This window comes from Erpetoichthys calabaricus, chromosome 9, assembly GCF_900747795.2.
Source record: "Erpetoichthys calabaricus chromosome 9, fErpCal1.3, whole genome shotgun sequence".
Classification (NCBI taxonomy): domain Eukaryota; kingdom Metazoa; phylum Chordata; class Cladistia; order Polypteriformes; family Polypteridae; genus Erpetoichthys; species Erpetoichthys calabaricus.
Window position 1 is genome coordinate 35,688,893 of NC_041402.2, and position 24,538 is coordinate 35,713,430.

A 24,538-nucleotide genomic window follows, 5' to 3' on the forward strand; every position below is an offset into this window, starting at 1 on the left:
GTGCTCCATGACAAGACAGAGATGACAGTTCCGTCTCACAATTAAAAGAATGCAAACATATTTTCCTCTTCAAAGGAGTGCGCGTCAGGAACAGAGTCTGTCAGAAAGACAGAGGAAAGCAAACAAATCAATAGGGCTGTTTGCTTTTAAGTATGCGAAGCACCGCGGCACAAAGCTGTTGAAGGCGGCCGCTCACACCCCCTCCGTCAGGAGCAGGGAGAGAGAGAGAGAGACAGAGTTTGTTTTTCAATCAAAAATCAATACGTGCCCTTCGAGCTTTTAAGTATGCGAAGCACCGTGCAGCATGTCCTTTCAGGAAGCAGCTGCACAAAAGATAGCAACGTGAAGATAATCTTTCAGCATTTTTAGACGAGCGTCCTTATCGTCTAGGTGTGCGAACAGCCCCCCTGCTCAATCCCCCTACGTCAGGATCAGAGAAAGTCAGCGCAAGAGAGACAGAAAAGTAAGCCGGGTAGCTTCTCAGCCATCTGCCAATAGCGTCCCTTGTATGAAATCAACTGGGCAAACCAACTGAGGAAGCATGTACCAGAAATTAAAAGACCCATTGTCCGCAGAAATCCACGAACCAGCAAAAAATCCGCGATATATATTTAAATATGCTTACATATAAAATCCGCGATGGAGTGAAGCCGCGAAAGGCGAAGCGCGATATAGCGAGGGATTACTGTGTATGTATATGTATATATATATATATATATATATATATATATATATATATATATATATATATATATATATACGTGCACACACACACACACTGGGGTTCACTATACAGTGGAACCTTGGTTCACAACCATAATTCGTTCCAAACCTCTGGTCGTAAACCGATTTGGTCGTGAACCGAAGCAATTTCCCCCATAGGATTGTATATAAATACAATTGATCCGTTCCAGACCGTACGAACTGTATGTAAATATATATTTTTTTAGTTTTTAAGCACAAATATAGTTAATTATACCATAGAATGCACAGGGTAATAATAAACTAAATGTAAAAACATTGAATAACACTGAGAAAACCTTGAACAACAGAGAAAACTAACACTGCAATAGTTCGCGCTATAGTGCTTGGAACAGCTCGCTAAAAACACTTTTTTTTTTTTATGAGTTTTAAGCACAGGAAAAAAAGTGAACATTTGAAAAATCCATAATTTAATAAACCACCAAGAAAAGTAACATTGCAACAATGCACGCTACAAACCGATCGCTGTAAACAGAACTAAAAACAAAAACAAGCCTTCTCTACCTTATGCGTCCAGTCCTCCCTATCTCGCTCGCTCGCTCGCTCGCTCGCTCTCTCTCTTGGAGCGCCTGTGTGTCTGTGTCTCTCACTAGCGCACTCCTGTGTGTGTGTGCGCCTCTCTCGCGCACGCTCCTGTGTGTGTATGCACCTGTCTCTCAGGTGTTCCTGTGTGTGCGCGCCTCTCTCTCGCGCACCTGTGTGTGCGCCTCTCTCTCGTGCGCCTGTGTGTGTCACGCTCTCTCCCTCTCGCTCGCTGCACAGGAAATGCACAGGGAGAGACTGAACATGTACAAACCGAAAGGGAAACTGGCTTATTCGTATACCGAGTGTGTGGTCGTGAACCGAGGCAAAAGTTTGGCAAACTTTTTGGTCATAAACCGATTTGTACGTGTACCGAGACGTTCATGAAACGAGGTTCCACTGTACTTATATTTTTTTCACAGTAAGCAGTTCAGTGCTCTGATAATTCCACTCCCCGAGGTTCAGGTTTTATGTTCCTTCCTATTCCTTTTTCTTCTGTGTCCAGGTTTTGTGAATATATGTCCTTGTCTCCTGTGCTGTGTTCTTGTCTTCTTTTATCTTTTTTTCATTGTTCGTTATCTAGAGTGAAACCCATGTTTGCGTTTTAATTGTAATGATTTTTGTCAAGTTTGTTACTTTTGTATCTAAAATCTAAAATCACCAACTCATACAATTTAAGTATGTGTATTATTTGTATCTGAACTCCTGCAGATACAGTATTATGTAATAGACCTTTCTGATGATATCGTGTGCTTTATGTTTTTATACAAGTCCGTAGCTTAATTTTTGTATATGGCATGCATTGGGAGCAAGTGACATTAATATCTTGGCTTTAAAGTGTCTCCTGCATTGGTAACATATTTTCCACGAGTGAATAACCTTTGAATTACTAGTTAATTATCTATATTTAGCAATGGCACAGAACAAAGCATATATAGAACACTTTCAGCAGGGCCTCCTTTCTGTAGTACTAAGTAGGTACAATTACATTTCTTTTTTCTTCCCTCCATTGTCTTAAAGTATGTATTTACAGTCACATGAAAAAGTTTGGGAACCCCTCTTAATTCTTTGGATTTTTGTTCATCATTGGCTGAGCTTTCAAAGTAGCAACTTCCTTTTAATATATGACATGCCTTATGGAAACAATAGTATTTCAGCAGTGACATTAAGTTTATTGGATTAAAAGAAAATATGCAATTTGCATCATAACAAAATTAGACAGGTGCATAATTTTGGGCACCCCAACAGAGATATTACATCAACACTTAGTTGAGCCTCCTTTTGCAAATATAACAGCCTCTAGATGCCTCCTATAGCCTTTGATGAGTGTCTGGATGGAGGTATTTTTGACCATTCTTCCATACAAAATCTCTCCAGTTCAGTTAAATTTGATGGCTGCCGAGCATGGACAGCCTGCTTCAAATCATCCCATAGATTTTCGATGATATTCAAGTCAAGGGACTGTGATGGCCATTCCAGAACATTGTACTTCTGCTTGTGCATGAATGACTTTGTAGATTTCAAACTGTGTTTTGGGTCATTGTCTTGTTGGAATATCCAACCCCTGCTTAACTTCAACTTTGTGACTGATGTTTGAACATTATCCTGAAGAATTTGTTGATATTGGGTTGAATTCATCCAACCTTCGACTTTAACAAGGGCCCCAGTCCCTGAACTAGCCACACAGCCCCACGGCATGATGGAACCTTCACCAAATGTGACAGTAGGTAGCAGGTGTTTTTCTTGGAATGCGGTGTTCTTCTTCCGCCATGCAAAGCGTTTTTTGTTATGACCAAATAACTCAATTTTTGTCTCATCAGTCCAAAGCGCTTTGTTCCAAAATGAATCTGGCTTGTCTAAATGAGCATTTGCATACAACAAGCGACTCTGTTTGTGGTGTGAGAGCAGAAAGGGCTTCTTTCTCATCACCCTGCCATACAGATGTTCTTTGTGCAAATTGCGCTGAATTGTAGAACGATGTACAGATGCACCACCTGCAGCAAGATATTCTTGCAGGTCTTTGGAGGTGATCTGTGGGTTTTCTGTAACCATTCTCACAATCTTGTACATATGCCGCTCCTGTTTTTTTCTTGGCCTGCCAGACCTAGGTTTAACAGCAACTGTGCCTGTGACCTTCCATTTCCTGATTACATTCCTTACAGTTGAAACTGACAGTTTAAACCTCTGAGATAGCTTTTTGTAGCCTACCCCTAAACAATCTTTGTTTTCAGATCTTTTGAGAGTTGCTTTGAGGATCACATGCTGTCACTCTTCAGAGGAGAGTCAAAGGGAAGCTACATTTTGCTACAGTTGTCTGTTTAACCATTTATATTCTAGCCAGTGTATCCAGTTCATGATAGCTAGGAGACTCTGTTGCTGTATGCACTGCATTGGGCGCAAGACAGGATCCAACCTAGGACTGGATAACAACCTCACATATATCCACATATCTACCTATACATCATTCTAACGTAAAATTTTATTTAATTGATATTTCAGAATTTCAACTTTGGCCAGACATCTGTTAATATGTTAAAGCACAAGGCAAAACTCTCCAATCATGTGACATACAGTGTGTTGATGGAAGCACATAACCCAATAGACTAGCTGCAGACCTCCAGAGCTACGTTCCCTTGAGGAGGTTGTCGCTTTATATTATACGTCAGTGATAACACCTGGTTACACTATGATTAAGATCAGGGTTGGAGGAGGGTTATCTGAAGTCAATTAAACCAAGTGACAAAAATCTGCAATCCAATTGGCTGTCCAGCAGAGCTACTGAATTGCTAGATGCGGAAGTCTGCAGCTGGACCCATCTTGCATAATCTCAGAGATTAATTAACTAGTACAACAACTAAAATGGCAGTGAAGCACATATAAGCATATATTGGAACACTAGTGGAATGAATACCTTTTCTAGTTGCGACTAATTTCTGTCCTTATAGCCAGTCCAATTCAGTGACTAATTTTTCAGTAACATAAAGCATGAGCAGTAGTCTTATTACTTATGTGAAGTAGCTTGGAAACACCAGAACAATAGTAATGTTAAATTAACAAGATTGATTTCACAAGGGTGTCTTAAAGGTGAGACAAATCTAAGTAGAAGGGAAAAAAATTGGAAAATGTAAACATCAGGTGTGATGTTTTAAATTTTTAATTATTTTGACTTGTCCATTAACTATTACTTTTCATAAGTGTTGTTAACCAGTTTCTGTCTCCCACATATAAAGCTGTAAACATACATTTCATTACTACAAATGTTACAAATTGGACAATATGATATTTTTTGTTTGGTTATTGAAGAGACTATGAATGTCAGTGTATAAATTTGGTGCGTTCACATGTTAAGATAAATCTAATAGTCCAAGATGATCATACACCCTATGCTAACATCCCCCCCAGAAAGAATCCCCATCTCTGTCACAAATGAAATTCAAGCCCTGGTCACGTGAAGCACTGATTCTGCAGAGTTGTATATTGCATTGAACAATCACCAAAGTGGCTGACTGTAAATTATTTGATTGTAAATTTGTGCCTTTGACAAGTCCAGGATGATACTGTGATACTAGAAAAGAGAGAAATTTCTTTATTGCTATTGCTAAAGTGTCCTCTAAAATCTTGATATCACTGTTCAGTAAAGAAATTGGTCTGTAGGATGCACACTCTTGACAAGTTTTTTATTCTCATTTGGAGAAGAAAAAACAGTAATTGACGCCTGGTGCTATGTTTGTGGTCGTATGTAATTTCACATAATGATTTTTAAAAGATTCTGCTGGAAAGCCATCTTGTCTTGTTGCTTTCCTGCTTTAATAGCATATGTTCATACTGCTCCTCTATATGCTGCGCCTTGAGCTATGGCATTTTTACTTTATTTAATTTATATTTTATCCTCGAATAAATGTTCATACTCTAAAAATAAAATATTCTAATTTTGTATACCAAGTTTAGAAGATTATCATTTTTTTGATTTTCTATTGTCATTTCTTTAATCTAACCAGTATCTCCACTTGATCTGTTTTTATTCAGTACTGAATTTGTTGTCATTTACATTTATGCAGTTCATAGATCAATTTCTACTTGCCTTTTCCCTGACAGCAGGAATTTTCTCAGTCTTTTTTCCTAGCTCTACTGCCTCCTCCTATTTTTTTAAAATTTTACATGATCATATTATTTAAGCCTTTCATCTGTCTCAGTATCCCTTCCATATTATCTCAGTTCGAGTTATTGACACCAAATTCTGGATTCAGTGAGCAATTCAGGGTCCTTTTCTCCCTGTTGGTACTTCCTTGTTTATTTTTATTCTGTTCAATTCATTCTCATTAGGCACACTTCAACTTAAGAATTCAAATGTAATTATAAATATACTTCATCCATCCATTTTCCAACCCGCTGAATCCGAACACAGGGTCACGGGGGTCTGCTGGAGCCAATCCCAGCCAACACAGGGCACAAGGCAGGAACCAATCCCGGGCAGGGTGCCAACCCACCGCAGGACAATCAAGTAATATATAGAAAGAAATATGTATACGTGTATCTGATATATACTGTACAGCTGTCCAATGTCAGACACATTTTGAAACAAATCACTCCACAGGCAGACGGCAACAATCTTTAAACATCTGAAAATAAGTCCTTTATTTGTGGCTAAATATCCTATCAAAACAAAGAGAAAGGAAAAGGGAAAATTTAGTAAGCACTAAAGAAAACAGTTTCTATAATTGGTAAAACAAAATAACATTATTGGCAGGAGAACCAGTAAGAGTATACTGTGATTACGTAGTGAGCCTTTAGCATTGATTTAAATGCTAAAACTGATGGGGCTTCTCTGATATTAGTAGGTAAATCATTCCAGTGCTTGAGCACTGTATAGCTAAAGGGAGTATCACCAACACTACTTTTGTTGATCCTTAGAAGTTTAACCAGCCCACCTGAGAGGTACCCCCTGGATTAGAGACTTTAGTGAGATATTTTTATTTGAAAAGCTTATGAAATGATTTAAGAGCTGTTATGTGGTCATACTTTTTCATGCCGGCTTTTTAAATATCGTAACTGTTTTAAATAAATATTTCATGCCTTAATCTTTCTTACGAGATATAATAGTTTTAATGCATAGACAGCTGATTTATATTATTTCTAGGTTTTTGCTTTTTACCATGTTAATCTTGCAATACTATTATTATCTAAATATATCTGCTTTGGTTCTGAATACATTATTTATTTGTACTGTAGGTGGGTAGGAAATCAAAAATAATCAAATAATGATCTTGAAACATGACTACAGGATAGAAAAATCTGAGTGTGAATGCTTGTAATTAATTAAAGTACAATTAAGAGAACATAATGTTTGGAGAAATCAAACACAATTATTAAGGAATAAGAACATTTTTCTGAGTATGTCAGTTTTCACATCAAAGTAAATACTAAAGTTACTCACTTCTACTATACAGTAATACTATACACTTAATAGTCCTTTTTTTAGTAAAGCAGCACTTGGTCAATATGCATATTTTATTGGTTTGTCTTTTACCTGATCATCTGCTTTAAGTTTATTTCAGATAGGAGTATCAACAATTTCTGTCAATGAAACACTTGTTAACAAATATTTAAATAATTAGGCTAGTGAAAGTAAATCCTAGTTAGTTCTACGAAAATACTTTTTGCGTGACCTACAAATTGATCATTAGAATAAATGTCAGATTATTGGATTTTCAGTCATTTCTTCAGTATTTTAGGGTTTTAGGACTACTTAATCATTATCAGGTTATCCCACATTTTGGGGATCAGGCCGATTAAATTAATGAAATTTTCATTTTTCAAGAGAGTAAAAGATAAACCATCAATCTCAATTAAAGTCATTCATTTAAACTTGTTGAAACACTTTCCTGATTACTCTCCCCCCAGTTTGTTTGAGGCATTATCTCTTCACCACAGCAATCTCCCTCAGACTTTGAGGCCTGTTCAGGACAGCACATTCATTAATAGTGTTCCTTTTTTCTAACGGTCAAGTTTCCACCAAATGTCATATCCAGCTTCATATTAATCATATATCCTTGACAAAGGATACATGCTTATAAATCTGTATTTCATAATATGCCTTCCTTCTCTTGATCTTTCTTTAGCCCATAATTTATTATTTAGTGAAGTGGTGCTCTTTGCCTTATGAAGACAGCACATGGGAGCTCAAGGAGGATGTAGATCAGAGCAAAATTGAGGAATTTGAGCTTTTGCAAACAGCCCAACCAGACACAAGGAGGATAGTAAGTCTTTTCTGTTTCTGCTGTTCTCATTACAACACTATATGACAACTGATAACAAATGTATTTTTTATTTACTTGTTTATTTTTTAAATCCAAGGAGCGGCCCCCAGCCAATATGTGGAAGAAAATTGAGCGATCCAGAGAATATCGGAATGGTAATCGACTCAGGGACTACCAGCTGGAAGGAGTAAATTGGCTTCTCTTTAACTGGTACAACAGGTAATTCTTTATATTTATGAAGCTTCCCTTTTTATTACTTGTAGCTTCATTGCCTAACTTAGCACTGACTTAACGCTTTCATATTTAAGATATTGAAGTAAGAATTCCCCCATAAAGCTTTGGTTTAGTTTTTTCTACTACTTTTGGTTACTTTTCTGCTTAGGAATCATTTGGATTTTATAAATTTAACATATTAGTTATCAATAATCATGGTACATCAATTGGATTACTTTGTGTTATATTGCTCCTAATATTATGTTTAAATAAATGACATTCTAGAATGTTGTTCAGTTTGCCTAATATTTTTTCTAATGATGTATTTCTAACTTCCTTGAAATATTTTGTGCTTCTCTGTTAATAGCAGTATATAGACAATTTAATAGCATGCATTTCTAATTATTATGTTATGTTAAAGGCAAAACTGTATTCTTGCTGATGAAATGGGTCTTGGAAAGACTATTCAGTCCATCACATTCCTTGAAGAAATTTATCTAACTGGTGTCCGGAGGCCCTTTCTCATCATCGCTCCACTTTCTACTATTGCCAACTGGGAACGAGAATTTCGCACATGGACTGACTTGAATGTTATTGTATATCATGGCAGCATGGTCAGTCGGCAAATGCTTCAGCAGTATGAAATGTACTTCAGGGATTCACAGGTGCATATTTTTTTTAATAGGTGATTTTTTTCCACAGTATAAAATGAAAATCTCTTTTCCTTCTTCTTTAAGCATGGTGCAATTTCTATATTAAAATACAGGTTTTTGGCAAAAGGCTACACAGTTGTGACATTTGGGTCGAGTGACTTTAACAAATCTAAAAATTGTAACTGTAGTACCTTTTGTACATTACCTGAGAAGTCCTTGCCTCTTTGTCTAATCTAGTTTCACAACACTGTATGTCACAGTTAACCTCCATGGCAGTTTAACATGTAACTGTTTTCTGGATTAGAAAAAAACATTCAGCCAAGTTTTCTTATTCTTTAAAAAATTATCCACTGATGAGATATAAGTTAGATAAAAACTGCGAATTTGTGTATTTGTTTTCAAAATATTGTTTGCTAATTAAAGTTAAGCAATCCTTTGTGAAAAATTGGTGTCAAACTTCTGAAGGTGCAATCCATGTGTCACAAACTCCAAAAATCTCACAAAATACATTATATGTAATGAGATCTCTGACAGCACCAATACTTGTAGAATGTGTAATGTCTGAAAGTGAAGTGCTGAAGTCTTTACCATCTAACATAATAATTTGACAGGGCCGCATTATCCGTGGAGCCTACAAATTCCAAGCCATCATCACCACATTCGAGATGATTCTAGGTGGCTGTCCAGAATTAAATGCCATTGAATGGCGCTGTGTCATCATTGATGAAGCACATCGGCTCAAAAACAAAAACTGCAAACTACTGGAGGGATTTAAGCTCATGAACCTGGTAAGGTATATGTATACACATAAGTGAATGCTGTCTTTTGGAAATAGGTATTTTGTATCTATTGTGTTTATAATACACATAGGAGAAAATCTTAAATGTATTTGGCTGTTCAATTTGAGTTCAAGCAAGGCAGAAAAAGAAGAAAATTAAAATAGCCACTCAATTCTGTGACATTAAAGCTGAAAAATTATTATACAATGAAATTCTGATAATCCAAAGTAGCTATTTGGGCATAATACTCTAATTATTTAACATTGTATTTATTAGTTTGTAAAGGCTGGAGCTGCAACTAATGACTGCAGTATTCCCCCAGAAAATTCTGATTAGTGAGTAGTATTGATCCACCCAGGGTTGCAGAGATAGCGGCCCCTAGTAACCCAACGACTTTTACTTGTGTGGTATGTCAGTCTTGCTGACCCCAGTGGCTGACCTCGTCATCAGACCATGTCAATTTAAACTACTAAAAATTGTTGGCTATCACAGTTAATGGAAAGGTGCCAGGCCTCTTAGCACAGTTGTGCTTGCCTCTTTTTTTACAGCCAATAACGTGCTTCCAGAATGAGCCAGCACTGTAGAAAGGGTTAATGAGTACATTGAATTCATCTGCAATCTCTGCCCTTTTTTTCCATTATGACATGGTATGTAAAACACAGGATATCACACAGACGAGCTTCACTTCTGTTTGAGTTCTTAAATTCTTGCATTCTTTATTCCTTGTCACTGCATTTATATAAATTGTACCTCATGCATACAGAACCTGCCCCTAAGACTAAAGACAAAGCTTAAAATAATAGATTATTCTTCAGAATTGACTATACAGTGCATCCAGAAAGTATTCACAGCGCATCACTTTTTCCACATTTTGTTATTTTTCAGCCTTATTCCAAAATGGATTAAATTCATTTTTTTCCTCAAAATTCTACACACAACACCCCATAATGACAATGTGAAAAAAGTTTACTTGAGGTTTTTGCAAATTTATTAAAAATAAAAAAACTGAGAAATCACATGTACATAAGTATTCACAGCCTTTGCTCAATACTTTGTCGATGCAATTTTGGCAGCAATTACAGCCTCAAGTCTTTATGAATATGATGCCACAAGCTTGGCACACCTATCCTTGGCCAGTTTCACCCATTCCTCTTTGCAACACCTCTCAAGCTCCATCAGGTTGGATGAGAAGCGTCGGTGCACAGCCATTTTAAGATCTCTCCAGAGATGTTCAATCGGATTCAAGTCTGGGCTCTGGCTGGGCCACTCAAGGACATTCACAGAGTTGTCCTGAAGCCACTCCTTTGATATCTTGGCTGTGTGCTTAGGGTTGTTGTCCTGCTGAAAGATGAACCGTCGCCCCAGTCTGAGGTCAAGAGCGCTGTGGAGCAGGTTTTCATCCAGGATGTCTCTGTACATTGCTGCAGTCATCTTACCCTTTATCCTGACTAGTCTCCCAGTCCCTGCCACTGAAAAACATCCCCACAGCATGATGCTGCTGCCACCATCATGCTTCACTGTAAGGATGGTATTGGCCTGGTGATGAGCGGTGCCTGGTTTCCTCCAAACGTGACGCCCGGCATTCACACCAAAGAGTTCAATCTTTGTCTCATCAGACCACAGAATTTTCTTTATCATGGTCTGAGAGTTCTTCAGGTGCCTTTTGGCAAACTCCAGGCGGGCTGCCATGTGCCTTTTACTAAGGAGTGGCTTCCGTCTGGCCACTCTACCATACGTTCCTGATTGGTGGATTGCTGCAGAGATGGTTGTCCTTCTGGAAGGTTCTCCTCTCTCCACAGAGGACCTCTGGAGCTCTGACAGAGTGACCATCGGGTTCTTGGTCACCTCCCTGACTAAGGCCCTACTCCCCCGATCGCTCAGTTTAGATGGCCGGCCAGCTCTAGGAAGAGTCCTGGTGGTTTCGGAGGCCACTGTGCTCATTGGGACCTTCAAAGCAGCAGAAATTTTTCTGTAACCTTCCCCAGATTTGTGCCTTGAGACAATCCTGTCTCGGAGGTCTACAGACAATTCCTTTGACTTCATGCTTGGTTTGTGCTTTGACATGAACTGTCAACTGTGGGACCTTTATATAGACAGGTGTGTGCCTTTCCAAATCATGTCCAATCAACTGAATTTACCACAGGTGGACTCCAATTAAGCTGCAGAAACATCTCAAGGATGATCAGGGGAAACAGGATGCACCTGAGCTCAATTTTGAACTTCATGGCAAAGGCTGTGAATACTTATGTACATGTGCTTTCTCAATTCTTTTATTTTTAATATATTTGCAAAAACCTCAAGTAAACTTTTTTCACGTTGTCATTATGGGGTGTTGTGTGTAGAATTCTGAGGAAAAACATTAATTTAATCCATTTTGGAATAAGGCTGTAACATAACAAAATGTGGAAAAAGTGATGCGCTGTGAATACTTTCCGGATGCACCGTATACTAAGCATAAAAGAGAATGTGAATATTGTTGCGGTAGGCCTGTGAGCCATTGCAACTGCAAGAACTCACTATAGCCATTCTATTGCAAAAGAAAAGACCACATGCAGTGGCATGCAAAAGTTTGGGTACCCTTGCTTAAAATGTCTGTTACTGTGAATAGTTAAGTGAGCAGAATTTGAACTGATCAGTAAAAGACATAAAGTTAAAATGACACATTTCTTTTTAGCATTTAACATAAGATTAGCATTTTGCTCTTGTTTTGTACAATTATACTGTGAAAAACAGAAAGGAGCACCATGCAGAAGTTTGAGCAAACTAACATATTCAGATTCAGATACCTTTTCATAAGGTCTGAACCCTTTATTAGCTTGTTAGGGCTATGGCTTGTTCACATTCATTGTTAAGAAACCCCCAGGTGATGCAAATTGCCAAAGCTTTATAAATTCTGACTCCTTAAAACTTGTCCCAACATTCAGCAGCCATGGGCTCCTCTAAGCAGCTGCATAGCACTCTTATAAATAAAATAATGTTCGAAAAGTAGGAGAAGGCTACAAGAAGATAGCAAAGTGTTTTCAGGTAGCTGTTTCCTCAGTTTGTAATGTTATTATGAAATAACAGTTAACAGGAATGGTGGAGGTTAAGATGAGGTCTGTAAGTGCAAGAAAACTTTCTGAAAGAACTGCTCATTGGAGTGCTACAAAGGCAAATAAACCATCCCATTTGACTGGAAAAGACATTCATGAAGATTTAGCAGACTCTGGAGTGGTGGTGCACTGTTCTACTGTGCAGCAACACCTGAACAAAATATGACCTTCATGGTAGAGTCAGTAGAAGAAAACTCTTCCTGCATCCTAGCTACAAAATTCAGTGCATGTAGTTTTTAAATAAACTTCTAAGCAAGCCTGATGAATTTGGAAACAACTCCTATGGGCAAAAGTCAAACAGAACAGAATTTTTTGAAGTCATACAGAACAGAAGTCAACAGAACTTTTTGGCCACAATGTACAAAGGTGTGTTTGGAGAAAAAAGGGTGCCGAATTTCAGGAAAAGAACACATCTCCAGCTATTAAGCATGGGCTTGGATCAATCAGGCGTTTGGCTTATGTTGCAGCCAGTGGCACAGGGAACATGTCATTGGTAGAGTGAAAAATGGATTCAAATAAATACCAGCAAATTCTGGAAGCAAGGTTGAAGTAGAATGGGTCCTACAACAAGATAATGATCCAAATCACACCTTAAAATCTACAGTGGAATACCGCAAGAGTTACAAGCTGATGGTTTTTCCACAGGCCTCATAGTCCCTGACCTAAACATCACTGAAAATCTCTGGATAGATCTTCAAAGAATAATGCATGCAAGCTGGCCCAAGAATTTTGCGGAATTAAATGCCTTTTGAAAGCGCAAAAATACCCCAAGTAAGAACTGAAAGACTCTTAGCTGGTTACAAAAGCATTTATAAGCTGTGATACATGCCAAAAGGGGTCTTACTAAGTACTGACCATGTTGGGCGCCCAAACTTTAGGTTAAGGCCCTTTTCATTTGTTTGATATTTTGTAGCTGTGAATGAGGGAAATAATAATGCTTAAACTATTAAATAAATGTGTCATCTTTAACTTTATGCCTTTTGGTGTTCAGTTCATCTTCTACTCACTTAACTATTCACAGTAACAGACATTTTAAGCAAAGGTGCCCAAACCTTTGCTTGCCACTGTAAGGTCTATGCACTCACTTAAAATAATAACACTCAAATCAAAAATCAGGAATCAAAATCAAATTTCACTTATAAAAAATATTGAATATATGAATTAATTATTTCCATTGAGATCACTGAGCAGTACACTCACTAATTTCGTTGGCAGGGAAAATTTTGGACAAGTATGCTAATCGATTAGTTGGTTGATTACTACTTCAAATAACTGATCAATCAGGGGTTTTAAATAATGCACTGTTTGTGCAACAGGTGAGTTTCACACATTCCAAGCCTACAGCATCAAATACCTACCATCAGCTTTTATTAAAAAAGTATTCTCCATAAGTTTTGCATGTTTTTGATAACTTGAATTCTTCACTGTTAGATAAGGATTTTGAGCTGACACAAGAAGCAGAAGAAAGTGACATTGAGAGTGCTGATGGGTTATCCCCAAATCTATTACCCTGTGTGTTTTCTTTTCAGGTACTCTCACATCACAATTTTTCTCCAATAACAAGTGAGCTCTTTTTAGCAGATCTTAGAAGACAGGAATATCTTACCATATTTGAAGTTAAAAGGACTCTAGATTTTTTAGTTATTTGGTCTTCAGCCCTCCACCATACTTACATTTTACTCCATATTACAAAATGTGATCTCTTCCTCATGGACAATGAAGTTACATACATAATATGAAACAAAGCAATTAATTGATAAACAAAATAGTTGCCAAAGAGTTTTTCTATCTTCAATGGTCCTAGTAAAATGCAAGCATTCGATAATTTACTTAGTGTGAACTCCCTTAAGGCTAACATCACACTACATTCATTTTTCATTGGTTTTCATCAGTTGCTTTCATTGACATAATCTTACCAAGTAGCAGACAGTTAAGGCACATTCCTTTGGCCTCCAGCCATGTACCATTGACATCTCCAACAATTAAGTCTAAGCATTCTATGAAAAAAAAATGTGAATACTGTATTAGTGAAGCATTGCAATTCATTTTTAGCTAATATATGTTTGTGTATATTGCAAAAAAATCATGCATCAATATGACATCATCCTTTAAAAAGGATTGTTTTCTAAAGCATTGTTTACTAAAATATTCTCTTCCAGGATATTGATTGTGGTTATATTGTGGAACACAACAAAACTTTACAAATAAACAATGGTGTGAGATATTTTAGGTAATGCTCCTCTCTGCATATAAAGCATGGCTACCAGGTTTGCAAAGCTGGTAGTCCAGCAGACTACTGTATGCATTTGCAATTTGTCCACACTGATTTGTATCTATTTGTGTTTTGCAGTGTAATGCATCTGGTTATGTGCTCACCTTTCATCAGCCTCATTTACGTTTGGCTTGGGTATGAGGCACATTATTCAAATAGTAAACTCATTGTCTCCTCAGTGATTGAATAATATAAATAAAAACCTTGACTTCTGTAATCATTATTCAAATCAAGAACACATCATTTTATCCATTATATGTTTATATAATTGAATGTTCTGGTAATTATTGCAGAAAAAAGCAATAACAGTATGAATGGAATCATTAACACTGAAAGCCATTTCAAGTTCAATTTTTTGTTGTTTTTATGGAAAAACCCATTTGGTTAAATAAAATGCTAGCTGTAATCAGATGCCCAATATCATTACCAATTTCTTAAACAAAAGAATACTAAAATTAATTTTTCAAGGGGAAAAAAACATCTCATTTGAGAACTTTTTGTGGTTTGCTAAGTGTACATTTTGTCACTCTTGGGTCAAAGATTTGCACAGAGACACGGGAGGTTGTAGAAAAAAAAGGAACTTTATTCAAAGCACTGCAAGCAAACATTTGTCTCTTTTCAAAAGTTTAAACGTGCTCCATGACAAGTCAGAGATGACAGTTCCGCCAGGAGCAGAGCATGTCAGAGAGAGAGAGAGAGAAGCAAAACAATCAATTCCAAAACTGACAGGCGCTGTACAAGGCTTTTAAGTAAGCAGAGTACCTCACGTGTTATGGCGCAAGTAAGAAGGGTAAGGAGCAATGTGAAGATAGACTGTTAGCTGTTTCAGAGGTTTTCCCAGGGGCGTCTGTCCTCTGAGGGTGCGATCAGCGCTCCAGCTTACAATTTGGATATAAAATGAAACCTGTCAATGAATTATATAGTTTACTTTGCAGTTGGGCAAAGTAAAGTATAAAACAGTATAATTTGAAGAAGATGTAGCTGAAGGAGAGTTATCAGATTATTAACCTCCCTATACCTTTTTAACACAATTTACAATTTTTCCTGAAACTGTTGTATATGTTAATTGCAGGAACACAAGGTTCTCTTAACTGGGACTCCATTGCAAAATACTGTGGAAGAGCTCTTCAGTCTCCTGCACTTCCTTGAGCCAGTCCGTTTTCCTTCAGAGTCAACATTCATGCAAGAGTTTGGGGACCTGAAGACAGAAGAGCAGGTAGTTCATAAGAATGGTGGGGTAACCACCTCTATCATGTCAGGATGACTGAAAGGACATTGGAAGTGTCATATTCTGTAGTAGAATGCCAATTATCCTAACTAATTTGGACCAGGGTTGGTTCTGTTAATCAAATTAGTTTGGATAATCAAACATGATAATACCCAGTTTATGTGCAACAAACTGATATTAGGCCTACAGTTAAATTATTGTATGCAAGGTTATTACTACTGTGGAGTATTTTCAAATATGAATTACTATAAAAATTAATTGATGTAGGAAATGGTTTGTAAACCATAACCAAAATGATTTAAAGGAGCAATGTATACCCTGTACTTATTTTGAACTTACCCAATTGTTTTACTTGATATCAACTCCAAATCACACTTTTTTTACATGAACAGAAATAAGTAAACAATACATAATCGCAGTTATCTCCATAGAACTTAATTCAGACTTTCGCTCACACCGTGCCATTGTAGCTTCTAACAATTACCACATATATTTTTCATCACATCATTTTCTTTATTACAAAACCATGGGAAAAATAATTTTGCTGCAGAGTATGAAGGGGGTGGGTTGCAAGTAAAGAGCACATACCTGAATGTATGTACTTCTTCTTTGCTAAAATCCATTGGCCTGAGTGTGTGGCTGCTGACAAGCCTCTGGAAGGTTCTTGGGTTAGCTTACAAAGTTGGGGAAAGTGAGTGCAGCTGGTGTTACTACTGACCTGAAATGATTTGTGCAAAGCAGAACCAGTGGCATGAATGTGCATGAAGGCAGTGTGTTAGGCAGATGACAGAGTATGGAGCCACATGGAAGACTGGACGTTGTTTCAGGGCTGTGCTGCAGAATAGTTCTTTGTAAAGAATAGTCCTTGCTTTTTAACCCTAAATAACATTAAAAACACTTCATAAAATCGTTTTAGTTGGTTTTGCATTTCACAACATCAAAATTCTATACAAAACAGCATTTGAGGCGACTTTGTGAAACTGTGTTAAACAAAACTCTGCTCACTAGCAATATACGTACTATACAGTATACATAATAGATACATATACAGCATATTCATTGTATTCGAATAAATATTCAAAAATAGATGTATTAAGCAGCAGGACTTCAGTGTAACAGCCAGTACACTAAAAGTAGATACTGTCATTTTTTTTCTGTTTTTATTTTGCTTGAATTTTGTAATGCTGATGGCAGTGGCATGGTGAATTCTGATGTGTATTGAAACATATCTGCTGAAGTTCTGGTAAATGCCTCCAAACACATTGGGTGGTGTTTCATCCTACAACAAAATAATGATCCCAAACTTACTGCTGATGCAGAAGAGGAATTTTTCAATGCTAAAGAATGGAAATTTCTTGAATGGCCAAGCCAGTCAATGGATTTAAATCCAATTAAGAAGAAACTTAACCTGGAGCTGATGACGACTGCATTAGAGGTTTGGCAGAACATCACCAGAGCACCAGCTTTTATTAAATATAAAAAAAAAAGTGTCCAAAGTGCAGTGCAAAAAAGATCATCCATAAATAAACAGTTCAATACAATCTAAGGACTCAGCTTATCACATCATTGTATGCATGGGATATGCAACAGAATCCTAAATGTAACTGATTTAATATGCCATCTGTTGCTATTCTATTGGGGGGGGGGGGGGATTAGGGTGACCAATGACAATTCTGCAATGTGCACTTTAGTCACATCTGCATTGTTTATAATTTTAAACCATGGAGCAGAGGGATATATCAAAGACAAATTAGTTTATTAACTCACTCATCAACAAAAATACTCTGGCTTAGTTAAAAAGCTGAATTTTGGCGTTTTGGTACAGTACATCTAGGCCAGTAGGTACGGAGTCGGAAAGAACATTTCAATAAATCAATATTTAAGGGTGAAAAGCTAAACACACCAACATCTCATAAACACTTTTGACTAATTTCATTAAAATTTGGTGACATTATAGAAAAAAATACCAGCCCTCTTCAATCCCTGTCACAAGCCAGGAGTGACGGCATGCCAAGCTTGGTCAGTTTAAATGCTTGTACAGCTTAGTAAAGTGGTTCCCCATGAACAGTCCATAGAGGAGGTGGACAATCAACATAGTTCATGATATTGTTTTTTTTTTATATAAAAATGTTTAAAAGTTCAGTTTGTTGCATAGGGCATTTAAATGTGCAGCCAGTAATCATCAAAAGTTGTGTGTAGTAAGTTAAAGGAAATCACGGTTAAGTGTATTTTGCTTTAGATCTAAACTCTCTAAAACTTAGTAATGGTTCAAGATTACAGAATATAATTAAAGCTATTATTTTTAAAGGATGTACTACAGGGTGAAATTATTATTTACACCCGGAATTCCCATTATTCGTAGTAATTACCTGTTTGAATTCAAAGAGATAAAGTTTCCTTTAAAATTGTGTTTTGCAATGACATTAACAAAAGCCAAGTCACTAGAGAAAGCAAGAACTGATCCAAGAGAGGAATGTTTTACTCTTGTGCAATTGTATGTAGCATGTTCAAGAGTAACAAGCTCCAGTGAACTAATAATTTTAGCCTCGATTTGGGGGACTACAACAACAAAATTATTGCATACAGTAAAGTACTCCATTACTCACATAATACTTCCCATACATCCAATTAGCTGACAGCAACATAATTGAGGCTCCTTGTCTTAGTAAATTTCCCAAGCAAAGCCAAGTAACACAGCTAGATTTTATATAAGATGACAGGCCATTAGAGTGTATAGTTACACACACATCCGCTTTAGATGGTTGGGCAGTGAAAGAAGAGCAGTCTTCTGAGAAACCCCTAAAACCCTACATGCAGGACTAATGTAACCTTTTACAAAAGCCACCCACCTGAAAATTCAACACCAGAAAATAATTACTCATTGCATCACACTACTGCTTTGTGGTTTCCTTACATTTTTGCTAAAATTTACTCAATCATTTTTTCTGGTATTTATTAAAGTGGTTTATTTTAAAGCAACATTCACAACATTATTTTGATAATTTTAAATACTTTTTAATCTATTACTTTGCTATATAAAAAGATATAAAATCCAGAAAGGAACAGTTGTCCTGCTGGCTTAGGTCAGCAAAATTGTGATTTTACTTCTTTCTAATAGACCCTTGGATCTCATCCACAAAGGCCATTATGATCAACAGATAACAGTGAAAAGTAAAAGTACTATTTCTTGACTGAAACTTTTTTTACCAAGTTTTAACCAAAACTATTAATGTCAATTTTTTCCGTGTAGATATAAATATTTATCTGTAAATGGTGGTTTAGTATGTAACTATATTACACTTGTAAATCATTGTCAGTTCTTTGAGATTGTTCTCGGTGTAGATCACTGCATACGAATAAAAACAGATTAATAAGGAAGGGCGGGTCAGGGCAGGGGTGCTTTGGTGTGTCTCCACTTAATATTCCTTATATTAAGGAATATTATTCCTTTACACGTGTTGCTAACATTGACCAGTGCTCTTCATTGCTAATATCTTAATTATGTCTAGCGCTATATGTATGTGTTTAGATGCGTCTTAGGCTTTTGACACACATTTTAATTTAATTTGCAAAAAATCTCTTGTATGTAGCACATTTATGCAGTGATTTGTTTAAAAAGAATATTGGCTCCAATATTGACTTAGAAAAGACAAAAATTAGACACAAGCTCTGTAGATCCGTTATGTTTCTTCTTGCTTTTTGCAGGTTCAGAAGCTACAGGCCATCCTAAAGCCAATGATGCTCCGGCGCTTGAAAGAAGATGTAGAAAAGAAGCTTGCACCTAAGGAGGAGACCATTATTGAGGTTGAACTGACCAACATTCAGAAGAAATATTATCGGGCAATCTTGGAGAAAAACTTTTCCTTCCTGACTAAAGGCGCCGGTCAAGCTAATGTGCCCAATCTTGTCAACACTATGATGGAGTTGCGCAAATGTTGTAATCACCCATACCTTATAAAGGGTGCGCCATGTAAATTCATTCTGTCTTACCTGTTACCTCTTTGTTGCCAGCAAAAACATATAAGGCTAGGAGAGTGTAACTTCAATAGTTTAGTGCAAAATAAGAACCCAGATAGAAGTTTTTAAAGCTTACATTCTGCAAAAGCTTAAAACATAACATCCTACATGCCATACAGCCACAACAACAGTAGTATCGGTAAATACACCCCAGTACTGCACCACACTTATTCACATATTCTTGTTCTATTCTCACCTGATGCGTGCCTTACATTCTGTTAATTTGAAAACCATTCTTCAACATTGTTAACATAACATTTGTCAGTTTTTCTCAAACAACCTCTTAGTTGCAGAAGTCTGGAGCTTATCCTGGCAGCACTGTGTACAAGGCATTAGTTCATCACAGGGGCCATTCATAATGGCTAATTTAGAAATACCAGTTTACCTAATCTGAACTACTTTACAGATGTTAGAGGAAAGCCTGGATCGTTGCTAAAATGATCTTTCAAGCCATATAACTTCATGTCATTCTTAGAGGGATAGTCATGCATATTATTTGTGTGAATTATTGTAAATTACTTGAGTGATTTACTGGACAAGAGCAGGTCTACTCAGAAAAAAACTGTGCTAGAATTGGATATGTACACTGGATTAAATACTTCTGTTTATGGCTTTTTCAGGTGCCGAAGAGAAGATTTTGGAAGAGTTCAAAGATACATACAGTCCTGCCTCCTCTGACTTTCATCTGCAGGCAATGATCCAGTCTGCTGGAAAATTAGTTCTCATTGACAAGCTGCTTCCCAAGATGAAGGATGGGGGCCACAAAGTTCTGATTTTTTCCCAAATGGTTCGATGCTTGGATATCCTTGAGGACTATCTCATACAAAGAAGGTAATAGTGTTTTACTTATTATAATGTATGTAAGACCTATGCCTAAAACAGTCAGGAAAATAAAGTTAGTAGATCGATGGTTTCAATTTTGTGAAGAAAATAATCTAAAAATAATTTACATTTTTTTACATTGCTTTCTGCTTTTCTCAGATGTATTATATATTACATAATATATAAGTGTAAAAATAATACATAACTGTGTGGATCACCAGGCTAGCACTGCCAGCTTTACCTGACACCGAAACTTGTGGGACACAAGTGCAAGGCACACAATGATTTTTATTTTTTCTTTTCACTTGTGGAAAACGTCTTCCCCGTCTACCCCATGCACTGCAACACAGTCCAAGCACAGCACAATGCACAAACAATAAGTCTTCCTCTTTCTTTTACTTCTCCTCCACTCCTCAGGTCAAGCTTCGTCCTCCTCCTCCCGACTCTGGCTCCCCGAGTAGTGGCTGCTGGCTCCTTTTATAAGGCATCTGGAAGTGCTCCAGGTACATGATTGCTCATTTCTGGAAGCACTTCCAGGTGTGGCGGAAGAACTGCCCATAAGGGCTCAGCAGCTCCTGCTGCAGCACCCCCCTGGCGGCGCCTGTGGATCCCACCAGGGCTGCACTAAACTTCAACTCCCATGAAGCCCTGCGGGAGTCCGAGGCACCGCTGTAACCCAAGGGGGTTGCCATCTAGCGTCCCGGGGAAGGTAATTCTCTGGCCACGCTTGCTCCCCGGGTCCTCCCAGTGTGGAGGCATCCCAGCCGGGCAAGGGCCCCAGCTGCACGCTACAACTGATAAGTGTGTGCATATTTTTGGGGATGTGAAAAGAAAATTGAACTATGCAAGGTAACTGTATGCAAGCACAGGGAGAACGTACAGACTCCACACAAACATCACCCAGGCATGGGTTTAAAATAATTTGTATACGATATATAAAAATTATTTTTATGTAATATACAGTCTTTAAATGTAGACATAACCAGGGATTTATGAGTGGCTATGAAAATATAATTATTCAAAACATATTGTATAAAAATTGTTAGTGTATTAATGAAGAGAAAAGGCCTGTATCTTCATATGGTTTTGCCGAATTAAAATTATTAAAATGAACATTGTAGGTGTTATGAAATGAAAATATAGAATTTGTTTTGCACAAGGAAGCAGTACTTTTTTTTTTTTTAAATAGTTTATGTGAAAGAGTGCTTTTGTGGAAAGCTGTGTCACTGTTTTTAGCCTCTGTGCTCTATGATAAGAAAATGCTTATGGAAAAAAAAAGGCTAAATTCTTTTTTTTTCCCTTGCATTTAAAATTTTTTTTTAAATCTTTGCAAAATAGATGGAAGTATCACTAGTTAATGTTAATGGTTTGCTTCTTAGACAGTGAGATGTGTTCACTAGTAAAGTTGCATGTCACATGTCAAGATTAAGAAAAAATCATTACAAGACAAGAAAATGTATGCATTCAGGGTGGAGCTCTTAAAAGACCTAACAATAAAGCAATTACTGTTACTAGATAACAAATTGGGCAGCACGGTGGCACCGTGGTATCGCTGGTGCCTCACAGTAAGGAGACCAGGGTTCGCTTCTCGGGTCCTCCCTGCTTGGAGTTTGCATGTTCTCCCCGTGTCCGGTTTCCTCCCACGGTCCTAAGACATGCAGGTTAGGTGCATTGGCAATCCTAAATTTTCCCTAGTGTGTGCTTGGTGTGTGTGTGCCCTGCAGTGGGCTGGCACCCTGCCTGGGGTTTATTCCTGCCTTGTACCCTGTGTTGGCTGGGATTGGCTCCAGCAGACCCTCGTGACCCTGTGTTAGGATATAGGTGGATGGACAAGACTGATATGACAGATAACAAATTTACATCTGTCTTGATGATGAATAAAAAGGGCTCGTTTGAAAACAAATACAGTAGCATTCTGTTTGATTTGTTTAAATGGATCTTTCGTTAGTTAGAATGTACATAAATGTGTACTTTATTTGTCCTGAATTGGGAAGTATCACTTTTTATAGAAGGTATGGAAATATTATAACAAATAACAACAACAACTACCCACAAATACACACATCAAATTACAAAAAAGAAGAAAACTTCTAAATTGGCTTTTAGATAAATAGTATCACATTTCCATTAGCATTTTTAATTCATGTTTTAATAAGTAAGGTGAAGTGATAGCAGTGTACTGACTCGATAAACTGCAATGTTGATTTCATTAACACTTACCTCAAGTGTGATTTACTGACCTACGGACTACTAACTGGATAGTTACTAGTTTAGTCCTCACCAGTCACCATAGACTGAACTTGAGCAAGCCACTTAAATTATCCATGCTCCATCTGCAGAAAAATGGAATTATTGGTAATAATCTATTTGTGATTTGTAACTCACTATGTTTAAAATGTCAGTTAATCAAGTACTGTATATCTAATGTTTCAAATCTTGTATTTTAAGCAAATGTTCAAGTTGTTTTGCTTTTTAATTCCATACTTAATGGAAGTAAAGCATATTAGCAGAAGACATTACTTAAACTGAAAAAAATAACTTTATCAACAGGGATATCTGTTGTTTCAGTATATGAAATTACTAGTTGAAGGTTTTTTTTCCTTCTGTATCTTGACATTATTTGTGTAGCACTACTTTAAAGTCATCTGCTGATGGAGAGCCCGAGACAGCTAATATTTTTGCACTTCAGGTACCTCTATGAGCGGATTGATGGTAGAGTGAGAGGAAATTTGCGCCAAGCTGCTATTGACCGCTTTAGCAAACCTGACTCTGACCGCTTTGTGTTCCTACTCTGCACCAGAGCTGGAGGCCTGGGTATCAACTTAACTGCTGCTGACACATGCATTATTTTTGATTCTGACTGGAACCCCCAGAATGATCTACAGGTGAGTAACAGACTCTGTTCTTAATATGAAGTAATCTGGATGACCATTGTACAATGTTAAGCAGTTGTTTTTAGCTATTGCCTATCATTTAAGATAGTTTGCCTAATTTGCCCCTTTATTCACCTGAAAATAAAATTATCGATATTTGCAATTAATTTTTAGGAAAGATTTATTTCAAAAAAAGGAAGAATTGTGACAAAAAGGGAAGTATTGGATAAAAATGAAAATGTCATTAGCACCTTTCACATATTAGAACCAGAAAATTCCTGGATTAATCATCCCAGGAATCTCTTAGGATCCTGCTGCTCACACATTCCAAGGAACTCAACAAGTTCCAGAGTCAGATATCCTTAACACATAAAGATCTCATCCCAGTTAAGAGTGTAGAATACACTAAAAGATGTGGAAAACATCTGCAGCCACAAATTACAGGGTTTTTTTTTGCCTAAAAGAAAATACATTGGTGACCAGTTATGATAATGTGCCAAGATTGATGCAATTAAAAAACAGTGCAGTCAGCATTACATGTCATGAAAGCTGCTCTATGTTAATATCCCACAAGATACATACCAAGCACCACATACCTCTGTAGCACCAGCTTCACTTCTGCTTTCCCATTTCCTTTGTCTTTAAAACAAAAGCTTAATTTTGATTTTGAACAAACTAAACATACACTTAAATGTCTGCTTTATTTTATTTTTATTATTTTTTCCCCAAAAATATTAGGTGCAATAGCAACAACAAAATAACATATTTAGTTCTTCTAAAAATCTATCAATCTGAAACCAAAAAAGGACAATTGTTTGTGTTGTCTATTAATTGAAATTAATTTATGTATTTTAATACATTTATGTTTATTGTGGCACTGGAGAATGGCATTGTGTTGCATGTTGGTTAGACATTCAAAAAAAATTCTATTTACTATACTCTGTTCATGTGAGAATACAGCTACAACTAACAACAAACATTGCTTAATGTTTAGTAATAATAAATATCCAAAGTAGCTAGTGAGCCAAACTGTTAATCTAAGAGATAT

General features: G+C 37.0%; 1 protein-coding gene across 16 annotated transcripts in view; it reads left to right on the top strand.

Moving 5' to 3' along the window:
• The window catches only part of chd9 (chromodomain helicase DNA binding protein 9), a 270,690-nt gene that overhangs the window by 198,552 nt on the left and 47,600 nt on the right, over nucleotides 1-24,538 (top strand). For all 16 annotated transcript variants that reach the window (XM_051932075.1, XM_051932074.1, XM_051932078.1 and 13 more), the window contains 8 exons: nucleotides 7,404-7,541; nucleotides 7,639-7,760; nucleotides 8,176-8,419; nucleotides 9,019-9,195; nucleotides 15,623-15,766; nucleotides 19,484-19,739; nucleotides 20,416-20,626; nucleotides 23,307-23,502. In XM_051932075.1, coding sequence (XP_051788035.1) covers nucleotides 7,404-7,541; nucleotides 7,639-7,760; nucleotides 8,176-8,419; nucleotides 9,019-9,195; nucleotides 15,623-15,766; nucleotides 19,484-19,739; nucleotides 20,416-20,626; nucleotides 23,307-23,502 — 1,488 coding nt within the window. The remainder of the gene's footprint in view (nucleotides 1-7,403; nucleotides 7,542-7,638; nucleotides 7,761-8,175; nucleotides 8,420-9,018; nucleotides 9,196-15,622; nucleotides 15,767-19,483; nucleotides 19,740-20,415; nucleotides 20,627-23,306; nucleotides 23,503-24,538) is intronic.